The sequence below is a fragment of the Aythya fuligula genome, chromosome 2, assembly GCF_009819795.1.
Source record: "Aythya fuligula isolate bAytFul2 chromosome 2, bAytFul2.pri, whole genome shotgun sequence".
Taxonomy (NCBI): domain Eukaryota; kingdom Metazoa; phylum Chordata; class Aves; order Anseriformes; family Anatidae; genus Aythya; species Aythya fuligula.
Window position 1 is genome coordinate 123,616,087 of NC_045560.1, and position 19,081 is coordinate 123,635,167.

Below are 19,081 nucleotides of genomic sequence, written 5' to 3' on the forward strand. Positions count from 1 at the left end.
AGAGGAAGGTTATCTGAGGTCTGAACAATAGAACGACACCCAGAAATCGTGTCTCACTTGGTTCAAAAGTTCCTTAACCCCACTCTATAATTCACTCATGAGAGGAATTTCTGGAAAATGCCAAGGACCGCCAGGAGGACAGGTCATGACTGAACCCACAAGTTTTAAATTAGGAGTTCCTGTTTTGCCTACTCTTCCTCATTGGGAAGGAGAGGTGGATACTTGAGCCAATACAAGATATGTATGTGCTCCTCATCGTGCAATCCAGGCTGTGATATTTGGCCATATACCCATCTTTGAAAGGCTTTCTCCTTTGAACAATACAGAGCAGACCATCTCCAGCTCTTAGGAAAGAGCTCTGGCTGAAACTCAAGAAAAAAAGTGGTCAAATACTGTGAATAATACCAGTTCCAAAAGTACTGTGGGGTTGTTAATAACTCTGTGCTGCCAGGATCTTAGCTTTATGCCTCAAGGGATGAAGAAGAGGAATTGATTCAGCCTCGGTTCCCAAGAAGGAGATTAAAATAACCACCCCCATCCACAACCAGATATAACCACAATAAGGATATGCCCATCTACATGCCCCAGGGCACTGAGATGAGTCAAGTGCTTCTTCTTGGTAGGCCTCAGACATTACTGATAACCTGTCTCCACTTTCCTCCCCGTAAATCCTCCCTTGCAAGCGCAGTGTGTTCTTCTTAGAGAGTGTACAATGAAGCAGTCATCAAACCCACCTTCCTTACTTGGTGAAATACGCTGTGTTGTCTGGGTGGAAGGACAGTAAAAGTGTCTTGGAAAATGATGTGAAAATCAATGCTTGAAGGTAGGGTTGGGACCTGGCTCCTCCTCCTTGTCTTTGTGCTTTTGTCGCACACCATTTTCTTCGTGGTACCTCTACCTCATTCAGTACACAGTAAATGGAATATAATGGACACCTGCTGTCAAAACAGAGTCTAAAAGGGCTTATGTAAAAATCAAGCCTAAGCAAGAAAGTTCCAGGTAGAAAAAGAAAATTCTCCAGAACTGCTTTGAGATGATCTCTCCTTTCAAAAACGTTCTGTTCGTGCAAATGAACCCAGCTGCTACTATGGTGATGTTTTTTACTTTTTCTGCAGGCTTTGAAGTATCACTACAGACATCATAAATACCTTTTACAGTTTTTTTAGAAGGCTGACAAGTTATACAATAACCTGTTTGTGGGCTTTCAGTGGTTTGAAATCCAGAGTTTGAGAACAGTTTTAAAACTTTTGTTCCAATAGCTTGAACTTTGAAAATTATAAAAGTCTCTGGGGTCATTCAGAATCCTTTGCACTGCTCAGAAAGAGGAATTTCTTTGATGAAAATGCTTCCAAGTAACTGTAAAAATAGAAACTCTTTTAAGAACATAACATGTTTAACATAAACCAAATGATTCACAGGAATGCTGCAGACGACAGAAAGAACAGCTGTGTGAAAAATTTGATTATCTCTATTCCGTACTGGAAGAAAGAAAAAATGAGATGACACAAATAATCACTAGAACCCAAGAGGAGAAACTGGAACATGTCCGCTCCTTGATGAAGAAGTATGCGGATCATTTGGAAGCCGTGTCAAAGCTGGTGGAATCAGGAATCCAGTTCATGGAAGAACCAGAAATGGCTGTGTTTTTGCAGGTACAAAGTCTATAAGTAGAAGCAGAAGTAGAGCAGTGGGTTTGCTGAAATACAATTTAAGCATTTTTCAGTTTTAGGAGCATTCAGAATTCAAACTCATTCTTTGAAAACTTGCATCAACACAGGCAAATGACTAGGCATCTTGTGAATAATATTAAAACCAAGAATGATTTTGAGTTCCCCCAAGAGAAAGCATAAATTTTATTATTTTCCTACATATTCTTATTGTCCCACCACTAAAACATACATATATGTGTACTTCTGTGATTTACAGCATTTTCTTTTGCATATTGACACTGTGATTAACTTTCCAGGATTAGATATGGATGTTCTAAGTCACATTTTTATGCCTTTACCTCAAAGCTTTTTTTGTTTTCATACTATAAACTACAACAGCTGATTAGAAACCGTTAGCAGCCTGTTCACTAAACTTACTGGTGTAGAATTTCTGTCCTGCAATGTTACAGTTTCTCTGTATTACAGGTTGAAAAGATCTTTCTTAAACAGAAAGCAAAAACAAAAACAAAACAAAAAAATCATCAAAGAATTGCTGTTGAAGAGTTCTTTCCAGACAAATAAAATTTTGTGACTCCAGAAGTATGTTGTCATGGACAGTCATGGATATAGTTATTGTGACTAGAGGTGGTAACAGAACAATTGCTTTTCACCAAAAACACATACAAAAAGAAAAGGAGTATAAATATCTCTGTTTCATTTTTGTAGAAATTGTTGGTATTTGCTGTCATATTCAGAATTTAATTTAAAAAATCTTCAATGAACTAAGAACTTCAATGAACTCTGCTGTATACTAATCACTATTCAAATCTGATCTCAGTTGTAGATGTTGTGGTTATCATTTATGAGATCCATAGTAGTGCACTTAGAAGCAGCCAGTGTAAGAACTAAATCTCAATGCATAAAGTCTCTCAGAAAATGGAAACATTTAAGAAGTCCATTATTTCCTTTTTGTTTTCACAGAATGCCAAAACATTGCTACAAAAGTAAGTATTTAAACTTATGACACTTGATCTTTATAATGAATTACAAATTGGAAATTTATCTGCAAATGCAAACAACCAATCTCTCTGTTTTAGAATTACTGAAGCATCTAAAGGATTTCAAATGGAAAAAATAGAGGATGGGTATGAAAATATGAACCAGTTCACTGTGAACCTCAGTAGAGAAGAAAAGATAATAAGAGAAATTGATTTTGACAGAGGTAAGTCATTTATTTCACCTAAATTGCTTTCTTACATAGCAATTGTGTGTAATTTACATGATGATACAGAGCAGGAAAACTTGAGTCAGATATTTCTGTCCATCCCAAGGTTAATTAGACCATTTTGTTTCAATTATAATCAAAACCAAATATCCATCAGTTAGAAATCGCATAACCTGTCAACATCCTTAATGTTACCTATTATGTTGCCTCAAGATTTTCCTAAGAGCATGATCTTTACTGCTTCCTCATGTGAAGGGACCACAACATTAAGCTTTTATTTCAGTCTATAAAGTACTTTTTTCCCCCTAAAAGATGCTATTATTGTATGGCCTGCCTGCTATAGAAAGTCATTAAAGAAATAGAAAATTTACTACTAAAAATACTCCTTTCTTTAGAAAAGACACACATGTTTGTTCTAACAGAGAAAGGTAACAGAAATGTGATCAAAATTCAAAATCACAGAGTTATAGAAGTAAGCAAAAATTGTCATCATCTTTCATATATTTAACATTTTGTGATGTAGCTTGTTGTGACATCATGACATGCTTAATACGTCTATGTGCTTAAGCAAAGTTGCAATCCTACATTTGACAAGGCAGCCTGAAACCCAGGCTCATCTATGCTTTACCTTACAGGGTAAGCCACAAGAAATTAATGGACACGAGTGTTTCAAATAAGCACTCTCCTATTAAAAGAGGAGAGTTCTCATCTCTTCTACTAATGGTCATCTGGATATCTCTGATTTTCTTGCTGGCTCAAGGTTCTGGTAATACATCCACATTTACCTCTGTCAGCCCAGTTAAGTTTCATGCATATGCCTGAGACTCATTCCGCTGGCACCTATCACTTACTCCCATGCCACAACTTACACTAACTTCAGAGCATGTGGCTGGTCCCTACAAGAGACCCTACATGCCTGCTGCAGGTCTTGGTCTGTAAGATGGGACCCGTGGACTAACTCTACTTGGGACTTGGGTCCATATAGCGGGACACCAGCCATGGCACCAGTCAGCAGCAGAGGATCAGATGCTGTCTCACAGGGCCGTGAACTTGCAGGGATTTGTGCTGTGAGGGACAGTCCCTGCTCACAGCCTCATGCCCGGTTTGTCCCTGTGATCAGCCACAGCTGTGTGCACTTGCCACCTGCGTGCACTTGCCAAGACCATGACCTCATGCACCCTACCACGAGACTGGGAATGTGACACCCACCTCCTGGGGACAAGGCATTAGTAAAGCCTTGGCAATCAGGACTTCAGTCCTGCTACAGTCAGTGAGGTCCTCTGCATGCAGGGGGTGTGGAAGCAGAGATTTAACACTCTGCTTGTAGGAGAATGTTTGCCTGCAGGCATATTTCTCCATTACAAGAGTGTTATTTGATTTGCAGATCTGCATTCCTTCTACAGTCTCAGGCAGAACCACAGCCTGTGCAAAAAGTACAGTCAATTTGTAGGTTAATACATCCATCTAGGTTTATTTCTCTGAACTACCAGGATGGCTCTGAACAGTATCCGATGTTTGTCTGGATGAATACCATGATTATGCAAAACAAAACACATTGTTAGAGAGTTCCTTTTGGAAATGAGGGAGCAACCACGAATGCTGACAACAGGATGTGTTGTAGGATGTACAGCCTATGGTTTGATCAAGTCTGACAGTCTGGTTTTAGGGAGGTTGGTACCCTAGGCCTCCACAGGTAAGTATTGCAAAACACTGACCTGGTAAAATTCAGTATGGCCTCAGTGTTTAAAACAAATAAAATTGCAAGAGAGACTTTTAGTCTGGTAGACTGTGCCAGACCAGTTATCCTCTCATGAAAGACTGCAGGTCTGTACTGCAAATCCCTCATGAGGATAACTGAGGAGAACAGGCCTTTCTGCCCTCCCTCCCATGGGAAGGGCTAACTTAAGACTTTAAAGCATGTGCATTTGGTGTCCTCCCTGTTGTGATGCTCCTGCTTGTGCCCCGTGCAGGCTCCTCACGTCTGCCAGGGAGGTGGATCATCAGTAGCTTTGCTGTGCAACTGTAAATGGCCTTTCCATTACACAGAGACTGTAGTAATCTTCACGTGGTGCTCCTTTTATACTTGTCCCCTTAGAGGAGGAGGTGGAAGAGGAAGAGGAGGAGACGGTGGATGGGGAAGATTTGGATGAAGTCCACACAGAGTCATCAGGAGAGGAAGAGGAGGAAGAAGAGAAGGAGGAGGAGGAAGGGGCTGAGAGAGCATCACAGCCACCTCAGCAGGATCCTGAACCACAGAGCGCAGCAGGCGAGCCCCCAGCTGAACCTGCCCCAGCACCACAGCCTGCTCCCCCAGCTGGCCAGGTAACTGCCCCCGCTGCCCCGCTGCCCTGCCAGCTCTGCTGAGCTGTCTGGCAGAGCCAGAAAACCCTCACCTGCAGCCCGTGGGCACCGTGTCTCAGGAGCAAGGCTAAGAGAGTCCAGGCACTGGAGAGCAAAGCTGCTTCTTGCCCTTTCACAGATGCACATGACTGTACCCGGTCCTGCGTAAAGATCGCTTGATGGGCAAAGAATTGCCTTGCTTTATAAACCAGAATATATATGGGATACATAAGATATAAATAAAAGAGATTCAATTTGGGAGTTAAGCATATAATAATGGATGTTCTGCTTGCTGTGTCCTGTGTTTTAACTCAGACTAACTGTTATAAATGAAATGGTTGCTAAAATATTTATACTAAGAGAATTTGGCATTCCCAGTGGATTCAGTGAGCTTTCCACCAGCAGTTTTTAGATCATACCTCTAATCTTGTTTACTGGGAATGGCACTTACCTTCTTCTGCTCTGGTCATCCTAGAACTATCGTCTAAGTGGATGAAGGGATATCACACACCAAGCAGAAAAGGGAACTGCTTTTAGCCTATCAACGTTACAACCTGGCAGCAAGCAGATTCAGAGTGTGAATAATTTAGGCCAGCATTTTTTCTTAAGGAACGCAATTAGAATGAGGCTATAATTGCTGCATATTCTAAAAGACTATATAAAAAATATACTTCATGTGCTACTTTAGCTGCCCATAGATACAACTAATTTAGCAGATTCTGCTCTTATGCAATTTGCCCAGTGAAGTTGCTGAGTGGCTAGAGACAGCTCTGATGATTTTTGGAGAGGTCAGTGTAAAAACAAGAGAGGAATTGGTGAATTGTTGACTACTGCAAGCTTTCCACATAAAATGAAGGAAAATAAATACTATAGATTGAGTCTTGCTTTGATTTAAGAGCATACATGGGTTTGCACCAGTTGTGTGAAGATGCTCTTAAGTCAGGTTTTATCGATTTAACCAAAGTTTGTCTTCTGAAGATTTGCACTGATTCAACTAAACTTCTGTAGCATAACAGATGTACTTTTACAATCAAACAAGAATTAGACTTAAGAAAGCCTGACCACTAATGTCAAGTCCCTCACTTCTAAGGCTAAAATGGAAAGTGTATGGCATGCTGCTGCAGCAATTGTGAAATGCCATCATGACTTGGTCAGATGTGCATTACGCCGTGGCATGTGCGTTGCAATGTGTGGGATACCTGTATCTCAGCTTTTGCCTTCTGGTGTGAGAAAGGCAAAGCAGAAATGCAGCTGTGATAGCAGGTATAATGTGAGCAAGCCCGAGAGCTTGGCGCAAGTAGAGAGGTGCAGTTCATCCGACTGCTCCTCTTCTCAGCAAAATGTGACTGAAATTGGTCAGTGTATTGATAGCAAGGCTGGTGGGCAAACGTTTCTGTCCACTGTCTTTGTATTCTCCTTATCTGACTGTTCATGTCAACAGTTTTGTTGGCAAATGCATTGCTCTCAACCCAAAACACCATTCAAAGGTATCTTACCTGTTCTTCATGGCTGGTGACAGTTCATGAGGCTCTTATGCAGGATTTCTTATAGTTTTGGGATCTGGTTGTGTCTTTATCTGTGTATGGAATGAAATACAGTAACTAATCAAACGCCTGTAATTTGGCAGGCAGCTCTATCCCTTTACTGGAGTTTCACTGGACAGTATATTTGAAACACAGGGTCTCCTTCTCCTCCAATGCCCATTATTAACACTGAGTGCCTCGGATGACTTCCAGAGAGTTATTTCTGACTTAGAAATGGGTTTAAAATGGGCCCCAAAAATACAACAATATGGACTAAGGAACAGCTTGCCCACTCCTTTCTCAGTCAGGGTCCTCTTCCCTGCTAATTCTGCCCTCCTGTTTTATTCTTCTGGTAACTTATATTCTTTGTGTTTTTCAAATGTTAGTTGCTTTTGCTGTGCATTTTGACTGTAATTCTTTTGGACCTCGTATTAGGGCAAATACATTCCTTGCAGTGAGATATAACAAACACGGCATGCAGAGAAACGTTGGCTACGGCAGGAAGGTAACGCAGTGCACTCTGCTTCTTCTTCTTCTCTTTATCTGTCCTGATTAAGGATGAGGTTGTGACACCAAGTGGCTCTCAACAGACTGCAGAGTCTGACAGTCCAGTGCCACCCGCGGCAGAAACCGTTGACCCCTTGTTTTACCCTAGCTGGTATAAGGCTCAGCCGCGGCAAGCAAGCAGCCCGAGCTCAACCCCCGGGAGCGGGCTGGGGAAAGTAGGGGCTCCCGTTTCTCTGGAAACAAGTGCAAAGAAGGCAGAAGCCCCGGAAGCGGCAGCAGTGGAGGAAAGCGCGCCGGGGAGCGGTAAGGAAAGTAATGCCACTGCAGCGACGTCCAAGGTCAGTGCCACCGCGCTCACCCCAGAGGGTTGTGGCGTGCAGCAGTTGTTGAGGAAAACCTGACTTAATTTTCCTCTGCATGCTAAAGAATAATCTGAGAAATATGGAAGCAGCCTAAATCGTCATCTTGGCCGGTCCCCTGGGTTTACGGATGATTGGAATATGTGACAGGCTGATTGTCAGCTTCAGAGGAGCATGACAGCAGTTGTTTGTGCTTAGCTGCCAGTGCACCTAACCTGAGTTGCTTGCACACACGCTCAGGAGCTGTCAGAAAGGCTGTGATGCCTCTGCCCATCAGAAGTTTGCATGTGTTAGCAGCAGACGGATCCCATGCATGAGATTATTCTCATCACCTGTTGAAAGCCTGTGCACATCACGTGTACACCAAGCAGCTGCAGCTTGGCTTTGCCTTTTGCAGTTTGGTGGCTGCAACTAGAGTGTACAGCTTTTTCCTGTGTACACAAAACCATGCAAATACCTGGTGCTTCGTAGTGTGCTTGGTGGCCAAGCAGTAAGCAGTGTGATTTACTGGGTTCAGATCTGTTGCAGAGGGTTTCCTCCTTGTGACTTGATTAAAGGAGAGCATCATGGTAACATATTCCAGTTCTGTGCTGGACTACCAGCAGCATGATGAGATTACAGAGATTAATGTCATAAGGTATGAGAGGCTGTTTCCCTTAAAATGACAATGTTAGAGTTGGGATAACCTGAATTTGAATATTCTTTCTTCTGCATATGTGTGTGAACTTTGCATGGGTCAAAGACTAAAGAAGCAGAGATGAGGAGACTGTGTATGAAGTATTTGCACATCACACCTGCTCCTGCTCTAGTGGGTGACAACCAGCCCATTAGCAGCACTCCAAATCAGACTGTCCTGATTTGCAGACATCAGGCTCAAGCTGTCTGATTTAACAAAGATATTACCTGTACATATGTGACAGGAGGAGAGTACGTGTGTGCATGTGGAAAAGCACAAGTGGGTAGTAAATATTTCAGTGCTGTTTCCTCAAAAGATAAGTTGACCATTCAGCATACATGAGCAGCTCTGCAATAATAAATCATCATGTGGTGGGCAAGAAGTTAGAAGAAGGGCTTCATACAGATGTGATAAAAGGGACACTTAACTGTTGGCTGAAGGCTTCATGCAGACACTTGAATTTGGTGGGAGGATTCTCAGTGACTTCAGTCATAACAAGAGAAAAAATTGACCCACAAATTCCAGCAGTTATTTTTCAAGTCAGGGTTTGATATGAATATGGAATATACATGCATATATACATATATATATTAAATTTATCAAATCCTCTATGACCTTGTCTTCTTAAGTATATTCCAAATGAGCTGGCAAAGGCAGGTAAATTCACAATGAAATCTTTTGCTGCTGTTTCTTTATATCAGTTCCACTAATGAATGGGCACCCAAGCCTCACCATAGACAGGTAAAATCCTTACTGAGTTTGCCTGATTCCAGGCTGCTTCCTTGGGGGCTTAATTTACCAGCAACAAATAGAGGAGCAAAACTAATGTTTGGTGTGGCCAAACTTCTGAAATGTGGTTTCCAGTCACATCATAGCTGCTCGGTTGTACCCAGCTCTTCATGGCTGGGTACAGGGAGCGAAAACAGGCAAGTGTTGCCAGTGCCTGGGGTTGTGTGGACCTGTGGGTGCTGTGTCTTGATATTTTATAGGCTCAGGAGTGACACTGACATTTTGGGAGGAGGAGGAGGTTGAAAAGAGTAGTGCATGGTTCTGGGGATAGGGGAAGAAAGAATTGGGAATGGGATTGTCCCAGGGCTGGAGGCAAGGGGAGGAATGGGAAAGCAAGGGGAGCTGAAGGGTGCAGAGTGTGCTGAAGAACAGCAAAGCTGGAGAGACCAAGGTAGGCGGGGTGGAGGAATGATGCCACATCAGAGCTATGGATCTGAGCTGAAATGAGTCTGCATCGTGAGCAAAATGGCCTTGCCGCGTGCCACTGGTCATTTTTCAGTATGTGAACTTTGTTTCCTTCCTGCATGTGACTTTGACACAACCCACTCTCCAATGGCAAACAGGCTGATTTTTCAAAAATCCTGGCTGATGTTCCTTACAACACTGTTTTTACTCCCTTGCTCCATTTAAAGAATGTCGTGGAAAAGTGTTGTGGAAACAGAGCTTTTCACCAAGCGTAGTGGTAATGACGAGTTGGTGTTATGACAATGCTGGTGAAGCATTCTTCTTATTTTCTCACAGGAGTTAGCATTCTGCATATCACTTTTGGCATTTCTAATCATACTACATCATCTTTGGAATCTGATTCAATACGTTTGTTCTTTCATGGGTAGGAAATATTTCATTTTACCATTAACTAACAGTTCAAATAGTGTCTCTGGTGATGTTCCTATATGGTCTTAAAGGAAGTTTTCCCTTTTTTGTTTCCCCCCATCCAAAAACATCATGCTGGTTCACAAGTCAAGCTGCCTAAAACATTCCTTCCTCTCACCTTCAGAACGCCACCCTTCGGCTTACTCCTGCATGGTTAAACATTGCATCCCCCCGGTTCAAAATGGACAGGGAAATTTACTTCCGCAGGTCCATGGGCTTTTATTTCAGTTGCTGTTCAGTTGGCCAGCAGGATAGAGACCCTGAGGTTTGATGTGAGGTGTGATGAGCTGAGCTTGTTAAATCCAACAAATCGTGGAGTAAAATCTGGAGGGTGATGGTTTTCACCAGAGGGGTAAACATCAGGAAGAAAATTCCACCAAATAACCCTGCACTGGGAGGCAGCCTGTCCCCTCTGGGAAGCAGAGCCCAAGCCATCCAACGTGGCCCTGAAACACATCCCCACACTATGAGGGATGAGCCCAACTTTCTTGAAGCATCCAGGGTTGTTTGGTTACAAACACTCCCTATAACTACCCCTAAAGGATGCAGCGACATAGTTATGGGCTCGAGGGCACTGCTTATGAGCGGTGCTTTCATCAGTGAATCACAACATAGCAGCTCCCTCCCACAGAAGAAAAAAAAAAAAAAAAAAAAAAAAAGAGCTAAGTGGTGCCCACAGCAGGGCTCACTAGAAGGAAGAAGGTGCCCCAAGCCTGCGGTGACATGGGGTGGAAGATGACAGCACCGCTAAATCTCACCAGACACACTAGATGGGACTACCATCGCACAGATACCACCCAAGGCTGTGCGTGTGCTTTTAAGTATCTGCGCTTAAAAAAAAAATGTCTTGAAAATGGGCTTTTCATAGCAATAAAGCTGAGCAAGCTAGGGCTGGATTTTGCGGGTTTTTAGCGGGCATGTCATAAACTGAGGGGCTGCTTCCAAAATGTGGATCCCAGGGCAGGCTGTGAATACTCTTTTTCTTTTTTTCTTCCCTTTTTTTGTCCCCAGGTAGATCCAAACTAAGAAGGTCCATTCTATACTGAGGCACAGCAAAAAGCATGATTAGTACATGTTTTTCTGTAGGCAAAGGCTTTTTTCCTTACATCACACTAATTAGAGCTGAAATATCTACAAGATCAAGGACTAGGAACTTCACTGCACAGTGAAGTTGTCCTGAAAACAACAGAACAACTGTAAGTTAGACCTTATCTGTTCCATAACTTCTATTCTGGAGTAGCTCCTTTTTTGTAGACAAGGTCCATGATTTATTTCCTCCAGGTCCAAATTCACACCCTCTGTAGGTAAGCTATATATTTATATTCAATTTCCAAAGCGATATGGCTGATCTGCGGAGAATTATGTTATCACTGGAGCATTTAATCTTGTTTACTGAAGACCAAAGACCTCTGACAGAGAGTAACAGTAGTTACCTTTGAGCATTCACTCTAATGACAGGAAAAAAAAACACAGTTTTGGTCTATTATTCAGCACAAAATGCTTGTTTCTCCCTGCTTATTTTATGTACTGCACACCAAACATTGTACAACACGATATGGTGCCTCTGTGAAAAATGGTAAATTACTATTCAGCTTTTATGTGCAAAAATTCCAGCACTAGGACTGAAGTCTCTCCTTAAAAAAAATAAAAACTAAAAAAACAGAGGGAAAAAGAAGCTATCATCTGTGCTTTATCTACATAAGTTATGCAAAAGGCTGCACTGTCTGGTGGTAATTTGAATTTGAAAAGCATCGGACACTGTGAATCTCAATTAAATTTACGGAGCACCGTTTAATTTTCATTTATTTGTGTTTGGTTTTGAAAATTTGTTATGTTATTACAAGAGGACATAGAGCTTGCTTGTACTCCTGGGAAATCAGGCATGCGAATAGCATCATGCTCTTTTTTTTCCCCTCTCTTTCTTTTTTAATTCAAAATACCTTTTGAAATTAAAAATAGACCAATGCAGAAGGCTCTCATTTCAGCCATTTGAGACCTCTTTTTGTGTGGTCTCTAGTGACAGCTTTATGATTTATTTAATCATGAAATAGAAGGGAGGTGAGGAAGAAAGACATTTTGGTCGCAGACTCTATTTGCATAAAAATGATTTGCTTCCCCATGTGTGGTGAGGTGGCTGTTTAGACACTTTACGTGTCTTTATCTGTCATGTGAAATATCAGGTCGCTGCCCTTTTCTTTTTCTGTTTGAAAGCCAAATAACAAAACTACTGGAAATAAAAATGATAATAATAATTTAGAATAATAATGATAATAATAATAATAGTAATATAAAACTGTATGACTGCCATAAAAGCAGCATATGATTTATTTTCAGGCTATTTCAGTGGAATGTACTGGTAGGGATTTCCTTGTGTTTGAGCAGCACGAAGTCAGTTCTCCCTCTTAATACCCCAAATTACTTTACTTAATGGTCGCTTCACTTCACTGTGAGCCATGGTATCAGCGTCATTCCCTCCGGCATACAGAAGGGTCTATCAGTCAGGACAGGCAGCAGGAGGTGCAGCCCACAGGTTTACAGCCTGCTTGGTCTAAGAAGGGGCAGCTTGAGGTGATTCACACACAAAGGGACCTCCACACTACAGACACATCCCACTCCAGGGAACGAGGAATTCAGGGGCATGGTCACTGCAAGCAGCTTCTGTGGCTTGCTTCTGTGGAAGAAGAGAGGCATCTCTCTACCGGCGGCTGCTGCACTCTTGGCACCCTCTTCACATCCACCTGCTGAGTTTGAGGTGACATCGCTCTAAACCCAGGTGCCTTTGCTCAGCGTCTGAAGTTAGGGAGATGTTGTGCAGTGAATCTGAGCCTCTGCGGCTGACAGCCAGGGGTGAATGATTGGGACACCGGGAGCAGGAATAGATCCATGTGCTGCCTCGCCCCCGTGGGGAGCCATGTGTTAGCAGAGGATGGCACCGGCATTAACAAGCAGCCCATCCCAGCGCACAGGAGAAACAGATCTTGGAGTCCAAAACAACAACAAGAAAGATTAGAGGTGGTGTGTGTGACAAGTTACAGAGGGAGATGAAGCAAACCTTTATCCAGTCTGAAATTGTCTTCGTGTGTTCGGTCTCGGAAGACAGGCTAAGTGGGATAGGAAGAAAAGTGCACCTTTTGTGTGTTAGACTTAAGAAACTCATTCAAGTGCTTGGCATTTCAGGACTCAGGCATGTGTCCTTCTGCTCGTTTAACCTGAAGGATGCTTCCAGTGGCATATAGTTGTGAAGCGTTACACACGTGAAGAATAGTGTGTATGCTTTATAAATGCTCATAACATCCAACCCTTGGACTTGTGCACCCAGAGGGGACATGGACCTTCAGTCTCACATAAATCTGACTTTTAGATATACACTGAGTTACCCTTAGCAGTAAGACAGGTTTTCAGGACTGCTGAATATCTGTCTCTTCTACAAATGCTCAATACTCCCAGCTGTCAAGCCCATCTTGATGCCCAGCTTCAGGAAACCAATCTTGAAAAGCCAACCCTCAGTTCTGTCCTTTAGTTCACTTGTGCAGACCTCTGACAGCTGGAGAAAGCCATGCACATCAAGAGCAGTAGGAGCACTTTCCAGGAATGTGTAATGATTAAATATACCTTCACATTTGGAACCACTCTGTCCCTCAGCTTGCAATAGAGGAACTCCAAAATCAATAGGGATGGGTATCGTATAGCAAAACCTTCTTGTGTTATCAGGGGCAGAGGGCAGATCCCCAAAGACTTTATATCTGCTCAAATTTTTTAGTCTGATTAAATAGAAGGCAGTGGATACATAAATCAGGAAAAGTCTGTTCATTTTTTCCTACTCCAAATTTTGTAGGCAACATCTCTCACGCAGTGACACCATGTACATTTGTGAGAGTGTTGTATTCACCAAGGTCTCTGGTTATCCAGTTTATCTCACCCCAGAGAAAGTGGGCAACCCCATAGGCTGTTGCTCAGATCTCCCATCAAGAAGTGTCTGTCTGTGGTTCCGGAGGACTCAGGCGCACACACGCAGTTTGAAAGGAAATGCAAGTTAATCATACACAAACAATATTCTGATCTAATTTCCCTTTGCTGCCAGTAAGTACAGTGCTTTAATTCCATGAGGATATAAAATATAATCAGGACTGAGCTGTTTGGGAGGAGAAATACTAATAGAGTGGCCTATGTTAATCTTATTTCATTAGTTTTAAAATTTTCTATTACTTGCCTGCAACCTTATGCCATCTGCCAAAATTACCATAGGGACGGTCCTCTCTGTATTCATGTACCGTAGCTGTCTTTGCCCTGCTGCTGAACGCTTCAGTTTCAGCTGGTGATCCTTCATACTTTTTTCCACGAGACAGCTTTAAATCACATGCCAGTGGGGTCAGTATTTAGCTAAGCTTTAGCCAATTGGTTGTCATGTCAATATGCAGACAACATGGATGAAATAAGACAATTTAAAATGAAAATAAGCCTAAGATCAGGCTGTGTTCACTGCTCGTGTGCCTCTGCTCCTCCATCACTCTTTAAGAGGTGTGGGTCTACATTTTAGAGCAGTGCTGCTCTGGTATGAGTGCCTGGCTGTGCAAATATCCATTTCCTCTCTTTTCTGTGAACTGGAAACTCAGTCTCGCCACTCTGCTCAGGTAAGCAAGCTAAGTCACCCTCATAAATCCAACATTTCCCACAGAGAGGGGGGCTTGCTTGAGAGAACAGCCTTGCAAGGCTGGATTTTGGGGGACTGATGCTAAGCAAGGGTCTTTCTCCCCTCTGGGCCACCCAATACAGCTTCCCCACAGCTTGTCCCCAGAGCAGGACAAGAAGTGAGTGTCAGCAGCAGAGGTAGCCCAGGAAGCCAGCTGCTGCTCCAAAAGCTCTCTGCTCCCTTGAACAACTGTACTTAGTGGAAGGCCTGGGAGTTCAGAGAGCAAAATGCAGCTTGGTGTTTAACATCTACCTCTGGATACACTCGGACTATATCTTAGGTAAAAAAATGGATGAGTTCATGCTTGTACACTTTTAAAAAATCCACCCAGTTTGACTGAATGAAAAATGGGTCATCTACTGTCAGCAAAGCTGAACCTTTTGCAGAAGACCCATGAACCAGCTAGCCTACAAGCCCCAGCTGAATTCTCTTTGAAGCTTCTTCCTAAATATCTCTTAAATTTCACTGTGTGAAAAAAAATAATAAAAAATAAAAAGGTGTTCAACCTGTAGCTAAAATATAGGGCAGACCTTGTATGCAAAACCCTCAGTTACCATTTTCAAAATTCTGCTTTTGCTTCTTCGTAAATTGGCTAACTGAGCTGGGACTCGGGTGTAATGTTCAGGTCTGAGGCCACTCAGGCTGGTATTTAGTTGGAAGCAGATTCTGCTTGTAAATTTCCATTTTGCATCTTGACTTTGTGCTTAAGGTGAGATTTTTTTTTCCCTTAATTTAGTGAACACATGCAGAGAAAATCAGGAAAGTCTTGATTGCTCCTCTTTTAACACCTCACTTTCCCTGGCTTCTGAGAATTATCTGAGTGATTCAGTGATGAGTCGTAAGGGCAATGTATTAGGGCCAGCTTTCAGACAACAGTTTCTCATAATTAATATGAGTGGCAAATATTTCACCTGAAGTTTTACCTTGAATAGTCTGGTCTGCGATTTGTCTGGTGAGTCATAGGTACCATCTGATTTATGTATATTTCATTTTTCAGTCCATTACAAGCAATAGGACTCAACAATGACAGCATGGGCAAAATTATTTCTGCTGTTTAAATTAATACAAAGCCGGGCTCACCTAGATGCTGTCTTTCAGCAACTAGATCATTTAAATACCAAATTCAACCTCCATTAAGCCTCTTCCTCAAAGCATTGCTCACTCTGTTCATTGTTAGGGCATTTTTGAATGGAAAATGGAGTGTAAACAAAAAGTATTTCTTAATCATGGATGAGCAGTTGCTGGTTTACATCATGTTGTGGTTGATTTGTGTCATAACAACACAGGCCGCCTGTTTGTAAAAGATTTGGTCGGTTGTCATCCCGCTACCTGGAGACAGCTCAGGCTTTCGGTGTAGCTGTGAGCTCAGCCACGTAAAGCAGTGCCTGCTGTCTCTGAACCCTCCCAGATGGATCAATATTTAAACACCAGCCTATCTGACTAGCTGTCGTGAAAGTCCTCCTGGCACCCACCCAACAGTGACATGGAGGGGCAAGGTGGATGGCTGGTGTGCATCCAAAAAGAAACAGAGAGAAGGAGAGGGCCATATCAAACACAGAGCCGATTTTTCTTAGATCCCTTCTCAGGTGGTTTTTATTCCTGACATCTTTAGGATAATCTTCAAGTCATTAAGTAAGAGACTAATGACTAATTCAGACAGCCTGTTATCCTGGATTTCTGTCCAATGGAGATAGATTGGTGCCATGATATCCAAACCAGGCTTTAGATGTCCCACATAGATGTCACGCCTACTTCTCCTTTCACTGAACAGAGAACGAGGATCTCACAGCGCTGGAGAATAAGTGATCCGAATTTCCTATTGTTCTCTTTCATTTAGAGAGCACCCTATAAAATCTGCCTGAGCCTATCTCAACCACCAGAGGTGGTGATTGATAAACATACCTGGTCTCTCAGAGCACTCCTGGCTCAGCATTTCTGCTCACAGAAGAAGTGGCTATTTTTCATGATGAAACACACTTGTTGTTTGATTTGCTCTATTACAAAATGCCTTGCTGAGGAAAGGTGGCTGTTGTTTCCTCCCTCAGTAAGGGCGAGCTTTTCAATGACCGGCAGCAGATTTACTTTTTCAAATGCATTCATCTTTATATTTATGTGCAATTTTCTAATTTCATTTTATAAAATAAACAGATTTTTTTTAATGGAATTTGTGTCCACCCAGGTGCAGGTCAGTTCCAAGCTTGGCTCTGGTGACAGCTGCCTGTGGTCTGTGCCCTGCACCAATAATAACCAGGTCAATAACTGTGACTGAATCCGAGGCCTTAAGAGCAGTATTTATCACAGCTTCTGCAGACTTCACCTGCGAACAGTGCAAGATGGGCAGAAGGAAGGTTGATTTAATATCTCGCACACAAGTTGGCCAGGCACTGTGCGAGCAGGCCAGCATTGCTAATAATGGGTGAGCACAGACTGCGATGAGATGCCGCAGACATCTGCCCAGGCAGTCACCGTGCTGCTAGCTGAGCAATGCACCATGACTGGAGTACAGTTATTGGCTACCAGATACAGTTGCTGTGGTTGAATTAAGGAGATTTGGGCAACCAAACACATGGAAAAGCAAGCACACATAGGAAAAGGGGCAGATGCAACAGGCAAGGAAGGAGACGTGTTTTATCTGTGGCAAAGACTTTCTGTTTCTGCTACACAGTGACTTTATGGAATGGCCACCAGTTGCTTGAGCTGACATTGCAGCTTTTCTTCCTGCATCTCCATCAGTGTAATTTTTGTCTCCCAGAGGATGTGAGCTGCGGACAGCTCACCCCACACTCACTCACACCAACCCAACTAAGTCAGTCACTCGTGATGTGAGAATAAGCAGTGCTCCAACTTCTAAAGCATGCTATGTGTCTACACACCTCGCCGCTATGCTGGCTGTGTTATCTGATCCAGTGAATGGAGCTCTGGTGTGAGTCAGAGTCTGAACTGGCACTGCGTCTCATTCATTGGCTCTACAAAAATACCATTTTCAGAAGAAGAAAAAGCTTTAATTTACAACAATCCACATTACTCAAAGGAAAGAATATATGAAAGAGACAAATGTGACGTTAAACCATTACTAGATCTGCTCCTTTTCTCTGAAAGTTAATAGCAAAGTTTCTCTAACATGGCTTAGATGGGTTAGTACCACAGAGACATTCTTGGAAGGTCTTTACTTCATGTTTAATTTGTTGGTGTGAAGTAATATCTGCTTATCTGATGAAGCAGGAGTAGGAGGAAGAGGAGAGAGCTGGTAGCCAAGAGTAGCTTTCTGGCACCGGTGGCCAGTGCTTGCCACTTACTCCTGCAGCCTCTCAAGATGATTCTTCCTTTGCTAGACAGCTGTTCAGCAGGACTGGAAACAGCAGAAATTATGTGTTTAGAATAGGTGGCTCATTGCTATGTTTAGAATAGGTGACTCATTGATCAGGAGGTCCTCAAAAACTTCTCCATCAGAACAACAAAGAATGATGTGTGGATAAATCCAGGAAAGACTGAGCCTTAACATTCATGTCTGTAAGACTCCCATCTTGGGGTTCCTTCATTTTCCTGGTCACTAGTGGGACTACTTTTTATGCAGGTCAGTTGTTAATTACTCTCAAGAAAAAGTAATTCCAGAAAGGTGCAGCAACGAGTGAAATATTGAAAATGTGTCTTATTTCTGGCTTTTTTTTTTTTTTTTTTGAGTCATGAAAAAGATTGGTTACATGAAGAAGGGAATTCTTTTTTCCCAACTGCCAGCTAGAAGAAAGCCACCCCCTTATACTATTCTCTAAAACTGTTTTCACTACTGGTTCAAATGCCTGGTCCTTGGCATCCTATGGGAGATGTGCAAATCCTACACCAGTAAGTTATTTGGCCTGTTTTCCTCTGAACTACATTTGGTGTCTTTAATGACACCAAATCACCAGGTCATTATGCAAGAGACATTGCAATAGACACATTAGCCACATCCTGTTAATTGTAATATAAGGAAAATCTACTGAAATAAAACATTTTCTCCCAATAGACTTCTAAAATTCATTGTCAACCACTGTTAAGAAAGTGACATAGCTAGTACTGTGATTGATGGAGTTTGTCTCCATCGATAATATGCAATATGTCTTTGCATATTATTTTGTCTGCCACCATATGTGTTTTTGTAGCAGGTAATCGTAGCAATTATTTAGAGAACATTCTGTTGGTTCCTACTAATAAAAAGAAAAGATCCATGCAAAATAAGCAGCCTCTTAGCCTGAAAGAGTATTGTTGTGATATATGTGACAGCTGCCAGGTGTTTTGCTGAAGGAGCTAGACTGCATTAAAAATATGAAAACAAAATGCTTGAACTAAAGTTTAAACCATTTAAAAATAACCTGTTGTGCTCCCTTTGTTTCCGCTGCCTGGAAGTGTTGAGTGCCAGAAGTGTAACACTTGACATTTGAGGCAGACAAACATAGCCTACAGATTCTGTGAT

The 19,081-nt window shown here is 42.3% G+C and overlaps 1 protein-coding gene across 1 annotated transcript in view; it reads left to right on the plus strand.

The window, feature by feature from the left end:
• The window catches only part of TRIM55 (tripartite motif containing 55), a 38,584-nt gene that overhangs the window by 13,533 nt on the left and 5,970 nt on the right, over window positions 1-19,081 (plus strand). Inside the window, exons 5-8 of the mRNA XM_032182865.1 lie at window positions 1,419-1,652; window positions 2,631-2,653; window positions 2,747-2,871; window positions 4,970-5,196. Coding sequence (XP_032038756.1) covers window positions 1,419-1,652; window positions 2,631-2,653; window positions 2,747-2,871; window positions 4,970-5,196 — 609 coding nt within the window. The remainder of the gene's footprint in view (window positions 1-1,418; window positions 1,653-2,630; window positions 2,654-2,746; window positions 2,872-4,969; window positions 5,197-19,081) is intronic.